This window comes from Myxocyprinus asiaticus, chromosome 34 (assembly GCF_019703515.2).
Source record: "Myxocyprinus asiaticus isolate MX2 ecotype Aquarium Trade chromosome 34, UBuf_Myxa_2, whole genome shotgun sequence".
NCBI lineage: Eukaryota > Metazoa > Chordata > Actinopteri > Cypriniformes > Catostomidae > Myxocyprinus > Myxocyprinus asiaticus.
The window spans coordinates 22,487,158-22,501,319 of record NC_059377.1 but is presented as its reverse complement, the minus strand read 5'-3'; the positions used below and the strand labels follow the sequence as shown (position 1 = coordinate 22,501,319).

The following is a 14,162-nucleotide window of genomic DNA, read 5'->3' as shown; positions in this document are numbered from 1 at the left end:
GGGAAAACACATTGGGGAATTCTTGTTGAAGTCCTGTCTACATAATAGTTGATTCTCACCTTTGATGAAGAGGTGTCACATTCCTGACAGATCCATCCATAGCCTGTTTGTTTGGGTGACTTTTTCAGGGGAGGGTCCAAACAGCCAAAGTGGTAACAGAGCCGACACTCATCACACCTATGAGGAAAACAGGCATCGCATTAGCTGCGAGAATACATTAAAATGCAATTGCCATTCGATCACACACACACACACACACACACACACACACACACACACACACGCGCGCAAACACAAACAGCTTATACCCTGCCAAGAGGCCAGTATGGCCCTAGCCAGGCAGATATGATAGATGGTTGCATAGCCATTTGCTGTCAGGTAACAGATGCTTAATAGATTCAAAACACACTGGCACACAACCTCTCGCACGGCCTTGTACAGCAAACATAAAACATGCTGCTCGATTGGTCCTGCTGAAATGAGTTTCAGCTCATCCTGTCGATAAATCTCGATAGGATTTTTATTCCAGAATCAAGGTGTCAAAAAAGAGACTGAGATTATGTCCTTAGTTATAGCTCTGCTACATAAAACATAAAAGACCACCATCTTCCTTTGATTATGTTATTCTATTTCAAAAAAGGGTCTAACATATTAAATCGTTAACACAAAAATTTAAATTAATTAGTTACTTTCTCACCCTAATGTTGTTTGAAACCTAGTGTATATGCTGTAATTTTTTGATGTGGAACAAAAAAGGAGATTTTTGGAATAATCTTTCACAACTCTTTTCTATACAATGGCACTTCATAGTGACCACGTCTGTTAAGATAGTAAAAAGACCATTAAAGTTGTCCATATGATGTGTGCACTATATTCCAAGTCTTCAGAATTCATATGATTGCTTTTTGTGTGGAACAGACCAAAGTTTAAGTCATCATTCACTGATAAATGTCCCTCCAGTGAGCTATTAACCTGAGAACCGCTGTCAGGGAATGTACCTTAAGAACCGTATTAGTCTGGTCTGGTTCTTTTGAGCCGGTTCTTGAATGAGTTCAGTGAAACATCTGATCTGGTTCATAAATCAGACAGAATGATTTGTTTACAACTCACTGACTCACTGATCCGGTCACAGCGAATCTTGAGTCAACAGCTCACTGGAGGGGAAGATTATCAGTGATTAACAACTTAAATTTCAGTCTGTTCCTCACACAAAGCTATCATATGATTTAAGAGGACTTGGAAAGTTATTTGGACCATTTTTATGATACATTATGTGCTTTTTCAGTCCTTTTGTGTAAAGATTCTTCATAATTTTGTGTTCCATAGAAACAAATGACAGCATAATAGTTTGAAATGACATGAAGGTGAGCAAATAATGACAGAATTTTATTTTTTTTCCTATTCCTTTACACACTAAAATTCCTTTAAACAGTCCTTTAAATAGTAAACAAACAAACACACATATTTTAAGTATAAGACTATTGTGAGAAGTATGATGTGCATGATGTTGAGCTCTTGTTTAAAATTCATGAGCTGCTATTGCTCAAGACCCACATGCCCTTCACCCTGCAGTCCTTCTCCCCCCTTCCTGTCCATAATTAACTAATTATGTTGTAATCAATAGAGTAGATTCTGATTTGGCAATGTAAATCAGATAAAGCCGATAAGAGCCGGTGAGGTCAACGGACTCCATTCCCATCCCCGTCTCCATTTTGGTATGGAGAGGCACCACTGTCTTATCAGTGAGTCTGCAGGATGAGGGGAGAGTGGGAGAGAAAAAAAAAAGTGAGACAGGGACGGACGCCATCTTTTTTCAGCCAGGTGGACAAGTGGAAACGTCAAGAGGGACTTTTGCGGAGGAAGGGTTGTTCTTGGTGTCACTGAACCCAATGCTGTGTGACGTGGAAGCCCTTTTCAAACTTAGGCCCATCACTGACTTCAAATGCTAATTAAAGGACTGGAAGGGATGCGGCTCAGTGCAAATGAGCATACAGTCATATGCTCAAATCCACAAGCACACCTTCTGTCAACACCAAACTGTTATAATGCAAAATGTTATAATGCCAACATTAATAGAGCTTTCTGGCCATTTACTGCATATCATTGAGACAACAAGGCCAAATATAGTGCTGTTCTCTGCTTTATTAATTGCAATTATTAAATGAATAGTTCATACAAAAATGACAATTCTGTTATTTATTTATTTATTTGTTTATTTTTTCAGTTGAATACAAAAGTAGACATTTTTAAGGAATCATTATCCAGTTCTTTCCATATATTGACAAAGGCCACAGTAACCAGGGGCTGACCAGCACCAAAATGGACAAAAAACATCAAAAAAGTGTACTACTGTAGTCCATACAACTCTACTATACTTTATTCCAAGTTTTATAAAGCCATATGATAGGTTTGTATGAGGAACAGACTGAAATTGAAGTCATTATTCTCTGATAATTTTGCCCTCACCAGAAGCTCATTTCTAGCCTGCTTTGGCATCCATAAAAATGGTGCATTACTGTAAACCAATGCCATTTTAGCATCAATGGCGTAGACGCACCATTTTTTAATCTAGATACAGACGTAAGCTTTAGCGGGATGAAAAATATCAGTGAATAAATTTCGATCTGTTTCTCACAGAAAGATATTTTATGAAGACTTTGAATATAACGCAAAGGTAATATGCAGTGGTCAGCTGATATACTGTATATATCGCAGATGCAGATAATGTAAAAATACCGAATAACGGCTGATTTATCGGCCTTGGCGATATATATCGGTCGACCTCTACATATGACCTTTGCATTATATTCAAAGTCTTCTGAAGACATAAAATAGCTTTTTGTTAGAAACAGACTGAAATTTAAGTCATTATTCACTGATAAATTTTCCCATTTGGCCAATTAGTTACTTAAGCCGTGACTGCACCAAGAATCGTCTGCTTGCATGTGAAGGGCCCATCTACGACATGTACATGACCAATCACAGTTCGTTTTGTTGTTATGTGCCATCGTGTTATACCACAATAATAGACCGGTGTGCAACACAGTCTCATTTAAATGGTCCCGCATATAAGACGTGAATGAGCTCATGATGTTTAAAGTGCTCGGGTGTTTAATTTTGTAGTAAAAATTTTTCCCGGATATCTGTATATCTTTTGCATTCTGTTAAAGATTTGTCTCTATTTTGTTTTGATCACAGTGTGAACACAACCTTTCTTCCTGTGGCAGCCATGTTTTTCTGTGTCTGCCCGTTTCTATAGGGAGGTTGTGTCCATGGTGTATTCTCTTTTCAGGACCAGATAGCATTGCATTTTACTCTGTTGCTGAGTTTGATTTTCCCAATAGGTGATATAATTATCTTTCATTTGAGCTGAAATTTGTCTGCATCTAATTAGTTTGGCCGGGTTGTTCTGGTCCAGATTTTTAGTGTAATGGGGGTTAGTGGATGTTAGTGAACCATCAGGACTAAAGCTCTGGACTAGCTGAGAGAGGGGACAGTTTACTTTGCTCAACTCTTGGTATTGCAGGGCTTTATAATGGTATGACTGGGGGTCACTGAGTTTTAGATGTTTCCAGAATTGGATTGCCCGTTTTTGTATTTTTATAATTAATGGATATTTTCCTAATTCTGCCCAGCATGCATTATTTGTTGTGTGCCGGTGTACTTATAGAATATTTTTACAGAATTCTTCATGCAGGGTCTCTATTGGATGTTTTTCTCATTTGGTGAATTCTTGGTTTTGATTTGTCAGTGGACCCCACACTTCACTGCCATACAGGGCAATTGGCTCAATCACTGATTCTAACATTTTTAACCAAATTCTAACAGTTATCTCTGTAGGACATTTTCTTTTTATGGCATAGAAGGCCCTGCGAGCTTTATCTCTCAGTTCATTCACTGCAGGGTTTAAGTTTCCAGTGGAAGTGATTTTTAGCCCTAGTTAATTGTAGTGTGAGGAGTGTGTTATTTGGTTAGTTACTAATGTGAATGTGCGCTGTGTTCCCTGAGATCTGGATCTTTTCTGGAAGGTCATGATTTTTGTTTTATTGAGGTTGACTGTCAGAGCCCAGGTCTGACAGTATTGCTCCAGCAGGTCCAGGTTCTGCTGTAGACCCTGTTCAGTGGGGGACAGCAGAACAAGGTCATCTGCATAGAGCAGGCATTTGATTTCTGAGTTGTGAAGAGTGAGACCAGGGGTTGGAGATCGCTCCAGAATGGTTGCCAGTTCATTGATGTATAGACTGAACAATGTTGGGCTTAAGCAGCATCCCTGTCTCACTTCACGCTTCTGGGAAAGATATTTTGTTCTTTTTGTGCTAATTTTCACGCCACATTTGCTTTGTGTACATTGATTTTATAAAGTCGTAGGTTTTAGATCCTACACCGCTTTCAATATGTTTGAAGAATAATCCTTGTTGCCAGATCGAATCAAATGCTTTTTTAAAGTCATTAAAGCATAAAAAATGTTTGCCTTTATTTTGGATAACATGTTTTTCAATTAAAGTATGTAGCATGTAAATATCGTCAGATGTACATACATTTGGTAGAAATCCAATTTGACTTCTGGTCAGGACATTGTGTGTTGTGATGAAGTCTAAGAGTCTTGAGTTTATTATACAACAAAATAATTTCCCCAGGTTGTTACTCACACAAATGCCTCTGTAAATATTAGGGTCAAATTAATCTCCATTTTTAAAGATGGGTGTTACCAGTCCTTGATTCCAGATGGCAGGGAAGTAACCTTCATTCAGAACCATATTGAATAATTTTAGAATGGCCAACTGGAATTTAGTACTGGTATTATTTAGCATTTCATTCAATATCCCATCGGGTCCAGATGCTTTTCTGGGTTTCAGGGTTTTAATTTTGTTCCTTTAGTTCCTTTTCAATAACAGGGAAGTCTCATGGATTTTGATTTTCTTTGATTACCAATTCTAGTACTTCCAATTGTTTGATTATTTGATGTTGTTAATAATTTGTGTCTGTTTCTACTTTATGAAATAGTGTTTGAAAATGGGTTCCCATATTTCTCCATTTTGGATGGCATGATCAGTTTTTTTCAGATTATTCCAGTTGTCCCAAAATTGGTTTGTATTGACAGACTTCTCAATTATTGTCAGTTACTTTTGGGTGTATTGTGCTTTTTTGGTTCTGAGTGTATGTTTGTATTGTTTTAATATTTCACAGTAAAGAAATACTAAATAATTCAATAGAATCTCTTTTGAAGAAATAGACTAAATACTAAATAGCAAATACAGAGATTCGCTGTGGTGTTTGGATCTCTGTTTCTGATTAGATAATCCTGATTAGAGTTTTATTTTACAAATTCCTTGACAATCTTTTTTGTCAACATTTTTTTTTGTCATTTTCGAGTATATGATTTTGTCCATTTTTCGTTTTTAATTTTGACAGTTTTACAGATTTTTCAAATATAAAATGTATGTTTTTCACAGCTAGATTGATACCCTTCTTTAGTGTGAGTATAGGTGATATCCAGAAAGTTATCTAGGAGTGCACTCTCTTCTCAACATTTTCCTGTAACTGTTAAATGTCTTGTCTAATAATCACAAGGCAAATATCAATAAAACTTCTATCATATCTCCTGCAAATATGCAGATGTCTCATTTAAACAGATTTAATTCACAAACCTCATAAAACTTGCACATGTATATTCCTCTTATGAATGTTTTATAATAGTCTTCATATAAAGGTCAGTTTGTGACACTCCAAGCAGGCGATCCGGGCCAAGTAAACTGGAGCGGTCAGTAGACTGCTGCGCTTGCTGGATCCGCACGAGAGTGAGAGAGCAACTTCAAAGTAAAAGTGCTTCGTGTGCTATAAGTAAATGTCATATTCACTGGGCACTGTATGTACTGTAAGTGAATATGTTTGATTCTGTCTATTTGTGAGAAAATGCGATTGCGTATGCGCACATAACGTCCGTGGTTGCCGGACTACAGTGTAAACTGTAGTTATTTCCTTCTTCCTAATGTATAACAATTTCTTTATGTGCAAATAATTACTAAAATGGGATGACTAAAGAGAAACCACGAGAAACTGCCATCTACCATCTAAAACACACAAAATCTTATTTTTTTATTATTATTATTTTTAAAAAGTCAACGTTTTGTGTGAAAGTTTTAGTAAATGTAATGCTAAATAAAAGTTATTTTGACAATTTATGTACATGTCATTTACTATTATATTAAATTGTGTGAAATATCTGCATTATATCTGCCTATCGGCCAACATGTTCTTCGGATATCGGTGGACCACTAGTCACATTGACTACTTTTATGGTATTTTTATGCTTGTTTTAGAAGCTTCATAGCCCCTGGTCATTATGACCTGTCATTATATGTCAAAGAGCTCTGTAATGAATCTTCAAAACAGCATATACACTCACTGAGCACTTTTTTAGGAACACTATGGTTCTTATAAAGTGCCCGACGTTGTCTTCTGCTGTTGTAGCCCATCTGCCTCAAGGTTCGACGTGTTGTGCATTCCGAGATGCTATTCTTCTCACTACAATTGTACAGAGTGGTTATCGGAGTTACTGTAGCCTTTCTGTCAGCTCGAACCAGTCTGGCCATTCTCTGTTGACCTTTCTCATCAACAAGGCGTTCCATCCGCAGAACTGCCATTCACTGGATGTTTTTTGTTTTTGGCAAAATTCCAAGTAAACTCTAGAGACTGTTGTGTGGAGATCAGCAGTTACAGAAATACTCAAACCATCCTGTCTGGCACCAACAATCATGCCATGGTCCAAATCACTGAGATCACATTTTATCTGAACATTAACTGAAGCTCCTGACCCGTATCTGTATGATTTTATGCATTGCACTGCATCCACACAATTGGCTGATTAGATAATAGCATGAATAAGAAGGTGTACAGGTGTTCCTAATAAAGTGCTCAGTTAGTGTAGGTCGGAACAAAATGAAGTTGAGTAAATAATGACAGACTTTTCTTGTTAGCTTGAACTATTCCTTTAAGGAAAAATATGACACAAAAACATTTAACACAGATTGAGGTTTGACAGGTTTACATGTTATCAAGAACATGTTTGAAGATGAAAGCTAACAACAACGCCCCCTCCTCATTTTGAACACAGCAATATAACGCAAGGCTGCACATGCCTCAATCTGTTTCAGACTAAGCAACCAGATAAACTTCTGAAGTCCTAAGGGAGCTCTTCAAGGTGCCTTTCTGAAAGGGAATGAGCCGACTCTCACCTGTGGTTACCATACCAACCTACTATTTCCCCTGAGCTTGACGGAGCTGCAACAGGGCAGTCAAAGACAAACACATCTAAGAATTCCCACAAGACCCACCATTATTTCTTGTACTCATTTGTAGACATTCTAACATTCAGAACGCATAGTTCCAATCCCCAGTCCCAAAACTGACCATTAACGTAAACTAAACTGCAAGACAGTTAATTCAGTAACTGTCATGGTTCTGACGTCACTATAGCAGAGCTTCTGACAACTAGGTAGGCAAGGTTTTAGAATATATACATGTATTGTATTATGACACAGCTCCCTGGAAAACTTGATTCTGATTGGATTAATTGCAGCATTCTGTGGTCAATATTTTTGTATAATGACCATCTGACTAGCTGACTGACTGTCCATTATCCCTTACATTATTTGGGGGAAAAAATAGTTTTATCTAAATAGATAAATATTAGCCATTTTTATTAATTTAATCTTTGTAGCTATTAAATACAAAAGTCTTAAAAGGACAGTAACAAAAATAGCCTGTTTAATTCAAAAGGCCAGAAAGAGGATGGAAAATGTCATACATTGTGACAGATTTTTGGTGCATATAAACTCTGCTAACATTATAAGATTACTTTAGGAAAAATAAAAAATAAAAATGCTACCCCTTTAATGTGAGCAATAAAATGTAAATTTGATTAAATTGAATCACAGCGATTATATATAATAAAGTCACTCCAACATGCTGTTTCTTTCTCTGTTGCATGAAAATATAAAATGTGTTAATTTCCCTTACCAACAAACCTCATCTCTTTATCCCACATGACACTGTGGTGGCAGTCATTTCACAAGCTCATTTAAACAGTGCATACTGCTTGTGCCTCAGCACGCACTGTTTCTTCAAGGTTCTAATCCATATTGTGACAGATCAATGAGAAAATGGCTTGCCCTCAGCAACAGACTGTCAACTCGAAGTTGCCTCCATAACTTGATCCTCTGTAGAAAAAAAAATCCTGCTCCGTAAAAAAATACCCTTCAGTTATTTTCTATACAAAAGAGCTGTTCAAAAAGACAGTCAGCTAACATGAGCAAGTCTTGCATAAAATTGTATGAAAACATGACATTTGTGGTTTTAGAACTACTTTAGAATTGTTTAATATAGTCAGTATGGTCATTGTAAGTCTGCATAATTTAACATTTTCAGTCACAATTTATTTGACAGGGAATTAAAGTTACTATGTATTTCCTTAAAGGGATAGTTCACTCAAAAATGAAAATTCATCATTTATTCACCATCATGTTGTTTTCAAACATTTTCGTCGTTGTTGTTGTTCATGGAACACAAAAAGGAAATGATTAGCAGTTAGTCACTATTCACTTTCGTTGTATGGAAAAAACTATGCAATGCAAGTGAATGGTGAATGTTAAGAGACTGACAGTCTCAGTCACCATTCACTTTCATTGCACCGTTTTTTCATACAATGAAAGTGAATGGTGACTGAGACCAACTGCTTAACATTTCCTTTTGTATTGCATGGAAAAAAGAAAGTCATGCGGTTTTGAAACAACATGGGGGTGAATAAATGATGACATTTTTGGGAAAACTATCCCTTAAGGACTAATACTAATGAACTAATGTAATTACTGGGTAATTATTTTGCAGAGTCAGTTGTAATTACATATTGTTATATATTAGCTGAAGTATATAGTCTAGTACTATATTAGCTCATTGTAGTAACATGTAATATGTGTAACATGAAAACAATACAAATTCAAGACAATCAACAAAACAACACTAGTAATGATCGTTGTCTTACAAGTTCAATTTGTTGCAATACTATCGAATTGACAAAGCAAACATGCAACTGAAAATAAAATCAAAGATCAAGATGCTGACTGTAATTACAAATCTAACCTCAAGTGCAGTTCTTTTGGTTAAGCAGATGTGCAGATGTTAAGATTACAAACACACACTTGAAAAAACACAAACACACACACAAATATAGTGTATATACACCGGGGCTGAGCAGGCATATCTGTGCAGGAAAAGGGAATTTAAATCACCCCCATGCTTCCTTGTGAAAAGAAGACAAATGACCAGGAGTGCGTGTATGCTGCGCTAATGAGCACACGGCTATTGTTGCACACAGTTGCCTATTGATTTCATCTGAATCTCCAACTCGGGCAAATAAAGAAAGAGTTAGAGACTCCTTCGTTTCCTGCTGGGGGAAAGTTTAGGACCTGCGACAGCCACGGGAGGCATGCATTTTATTAGTGGAGCGCACACCGATACGCCATTTACTTCTTTAATTACTTTGCCTTAATGAACCTTTTGTAACATTTGTTGTGTATCACGGTTAAACATCTTTGAATTAAAACACTGCTCAGTGATGCAGACCCAAGCAGACAGACGGTGAGATAATTATGCTTGATTGGAATTCAAACTGACAATCCCCAATCATCATAGGCGGTTCAACAGGAAGTAGCCTTTCATAATGATTTTTAAAAACTTTCCCTCTTTTATGTGCGCCAAAGAAATGTATTAAAACCGTTTTGCTTTCCTACTGACTACTGAGAACAAATCTATTTCTACCCTTTGTGTAAACACTATTCCTTTTACAAGACATTTTGGGGCTTCAATAGTGTATTGTCAACTGAAAATACATTATGTATTACTGGTTCTCTGTTCAATGCAATGGTGAATTGTTGCAATAATAAACTGGTGTTCTGACATCTTGTTCCAGGGGAAAACCATTTGATTTATAACTATAGTAAACATGCTCTCATACCAGAAAGACATCATCCTATTCCTACATCAATAGGCCTATGGTCAAACCCTACACTGTATTTCTGAAAGCAAGACCCTAATGAGCAAAAGTGTCCATTCAGAACCAAGGGGGCAAGTGCCATCTGAGATTTTTGAACCAAGTGGATTTTATTGCAAAAAAAGAAGAAGAAAAAAAAAATATATATATATATATATATGCATCTTTAATAATTAAGTTGTACAATTATTGTAGGTAAAATCTAAAAAAATAAATAAAAGTGTCTGTTTAAAATGCTGACAGAAACTGCATTCCCACATGACTAAATTTGTTCAGTTCATTCAAGTCATGACCTTCTGCAAATCATTTGCTTTTAAAGGAATATTTCGGGTTCAATACAAGTTAAGCTCAATCAACAGCATTTGTGGCATAATATTGATTGCCACAAAAAATTATTTAGACTCGTCCCTCCTTTTCTTAAAAAAGAAAAAGCAAAAATCGGTGAGCAATAATACAGTGAGGCACTTACAATGGAAGCGAATAGGGCCAATTTTTGGATGGGTTTAAATGCAGAAATGTAAAGCTTATAATTTTATAAAAGTACTTACATTAATTCTTCTGTTAAAACTCATGTATTATTTAAGCTGTAAAGTTGTTTAAACCATCATTTTACAGTCATTTTATGGTTTTAGGGTTTGTTGACATTACATCATCATGGCAACAAAATAGTAAAATTGGCTATAACTTTACACAGAAAAGTTTAGTAAGCAATTTTATCACACTTATATCATGCTAACAAACATATTGTTTATGTCTTGTGGCTATACCTTAGAAACAGTGAGTATTTTAATGTTTACGAATTGGCCCCCATTCACTTCCATTTTAAGTACCTCACTGGAACCCAGATTTTTGCTTTTATTTTAAGAAAAGGAGGGGCAAGTCAAAATAAATTTTTGTGATAATCAATATCATGCCACAAATGCTTTTGGTTGAGCTTAACTTGTATTGAACCCGGAATATTCCTTTAAGTTAGAAAATTAGTAGAAGTAAAATAGTAGTTTTTGTTTTATACTTACGGCTCAAGTGTGTAATTAGTGTCACCAAATAGAACTGAAAAAACAAACTTTGTTTTAAAACTGATTTCTAAATACACCCTCCATCTGCCATCAGTAGAACAGACAGTCCCGCCCCAAACTCACACCACTGGTTGAGTCAATGTTGTTGTGTCGGGCCGGACGGGCCACTCAAAACCAACAGAGGAAATTTTATAGCGCCTCAGCGTTTGCAATTATCATGAAAATTAACCTACGACTGGCTTATTTATAGTTGCATATTAAGCTGAAATAGGAGAAGTATTCAACCATCAACAGCATTACACACTTCAGCTTTAAGTATGTTTGTGAATCCGGCCACAAGTTGGGATTTGAACCTTGGTTCCTAAATTCGCAAAAAAAACAAAAAACAAACAAACAAAAAAATACCATAACACTAACATGTATTACACATAGGGATCGCCTAAGGCACCAGCCCTAAAAAAAAATGCAGTAGGTGCATGAAGCCCCTGCTTATGTGCTATACTAATAAGAAAGTTCCCAACATCCAGCATGTAAGAAGTTTCTGAAGATTCTCTGTGCTATGAGTTGCAGTGTCATGCCTGTTCCTCCACTGTTCCTGTAACACACAGGCGCTGACTTCTGTCTGCTCTGCATCCTGCCCTTATGGACCTCGTCACAAAGTCCTTGATGTTATCAAAGCAATTTAGGTCCGATTTAGTCATTGGGAAAATTTAGCTGCTCGTTTCTCTTCTCCCCTCCAACTCTCTCCTCTGATCTCGGACGGAATCCAATCAATCATAAGAGAGTCTATTGATTGATGTAATCTTATTGGGATGTGAGGTGAGGGGAAAAAAACGATTGATTGCTTTTGTCAGTGACACATGTTGCTCTCAGCTAGTGATGCGTATCCCCTTTCATCTACTGTTTAATCTCTAAGAGCAGTTCTTAGAGACCCCCTGGCTCACTCAGACTCCCTCCTCCCATCACCTCTCTCGTTACTTGGTGCAGAGTGAAAGCCCTGTGGCTCTGTTGCTTGATCTCTTCTTATCCTTCCACTTAGAACTCTATTTCAGCCTGACGCTCCTTTTAAAGCCTGAGCTGGGTGGCTGGGTTTTAGGACAGGGGCCTTAGTCTACACAACCGGTTATTAGAGAGATACCTCATGACAACTCGGTTTAATCACAGGATGATTTTATAAAATTGTACAATCATATATCTCCATGGATACAAGTGAAGAAGGTATAAGTAAGTAAAATGGACTCCCGGCTGATGTCCACATTTTTACAGATAATTATTACTGCAATCATCTTGCATTTTAAAGAGATATGGGCAATCACCAATATCAGTTTCCTGGAACACATAGGCCTGAATGGAAATTTCTAGAAGTGATAGCACAGGGCACAACTGAAAAATCATGATGGAGAATAATGTCAGATCTATTTAGACATTGCCCTGTTTAAGATAATTAGTCTAAACTGATCATTGTCATGATACAGCATTACATTTACAATGCAAACAACGGTACTAAGATTAACATTACCCAAGATTAAAAAATGATTTTCAATGTTAGTTAATGGTACATAATGCACTAATGTTTACACATAGAGCCTTATTGTAATACACGATCAGCCACAACATTAAAACCACTGCCTAATATTGTGTAGGTCTCCCTCGTGCTGCCAAAGCAGCGCCAACCCGCATCTCAGAATAGCATTATGAGATGCTATTCTTCTCACCACAATGTACAGAGCGGTTTATCTGAGTTAACGTAGACTTTGTCACTTCGAACCAGTCTGGCCATTCTCTGTTGACCTCGTTCATCAACAAGGCTTTCCATCGGCAGAACTGCCGCTCACTGGGTGTTTTTTTGTTTTTGGCACGATTCTGGGTAAATTCTAGAGACTGTTGTGTGTGAAAATCCCAGGAGATCAGCAGTTACAGAAATACTCAAACCAGCCCATCTGGCACCAACAATCATGCCATGGTCCAAATCACTGAGACCACATTTTTTTCCCATTCTGATTGGTGATGTATACTTTAACTGAAGCTCCTGACCTGTATCTGCATGATTTTATGCACTGCACTGCTGCCACATGATTGGCTGATTAGATAATCGCATGGATGATTGTTGGTGCCAGATGGGCTGGTTTGAGTATTTCTGTAACTGCTGATCTCCTGGGATTTTCACGCACAACGGTCTCTAGAATTCCGAATGGTGCCAAAAACAAAAAAAAAAACATCCAGTGAGGGGCAGTTCTGCAGATGGAAACGCTTTGTTGATGAGAGAGGTCAACGGAGAATGGCCAGACTGGTTCGAACTGACAAAGTCTACGGTAACTCAGATAACCACTCTGTACAATTGTGGTGAGAAGAATAGCATTTCAGAATGCTATTCTGAGATGCGGGTTGGCGCTGTTTTGGCACCACGAGGGGACCTACACAATATTAGGCAGGTGGTTTTAATGTTGTGGCTGATCAGTGTATGTTACCTAATAAACTTTTCTCTTTATTCTAGCTAATTTACAAAAAATATGCAGAATTTAAAAGGTACAGTATGTGTCTGAAGACTGAACTGAGACACATAGACTGACAAACAGCATTCATTGTACACCATCCTGGAATGTAAAATAGTTAGAAGAGCCATCAAGAGAGCCCACCCTAAAGTCTCTATGACATTCTGGTCTTTAGATGTGGCTCGGGTTCTTCCTTCAATGTGTATGGGATATTTTATTGTTTCATTTTTGCCCGTTTTAAGGTGCAACAGGGAAAATGATAAGTCTGATGGCTCAGAGAAGTAAAAGCACACCACTCCATAACAAGCCACACAATTTGAGGTATCATTCATGCCCGTAGCACAAATGCTGCAGGACAGGTTACGCAAAAAAGTTCACGCTTAGGGTTAAGGGGTTGTTCAAAAGTATGAGCAACAGTAATAGTGATGCTTACCTCAGCAAAATCCGCTTATTTTAAACCTCATGAGGATCTAGCAAAATGTCTTAAATGTAATTCGAGGACATCTAGAACAAGTAGAGAAAACAAATACATAACAAAACAAACAAACAAAAAAAACATAGCTATACTTCAGATAAGCTATAGCTAAAAATAAAGACAGGATTACT

The 14,162-nt window shown here is 37.2% G+C and overlaps 1 protein-coding gene across 1 annotated transcript in view; it reads right to left on the bottom strand.

Annotated features, from left to right (window-relative positions):
- The window catches only part of LOC127425322 (PHD finger protein 14), a 145,305-nt gene that overhangs the window by 27,135 nt on the left and 104,008 nt on the right, over positions 1–14,162 (bottom strand). The window contains exon 17 of the mRNA XM_051671172.1: positions 60–177. Coding sequence (XP_051527132.1) covers positions 60–177 — 118 coding nt within the window. The remainder of the gene's footprint in view (positions 1–59; positions 178–14,162) is intronic.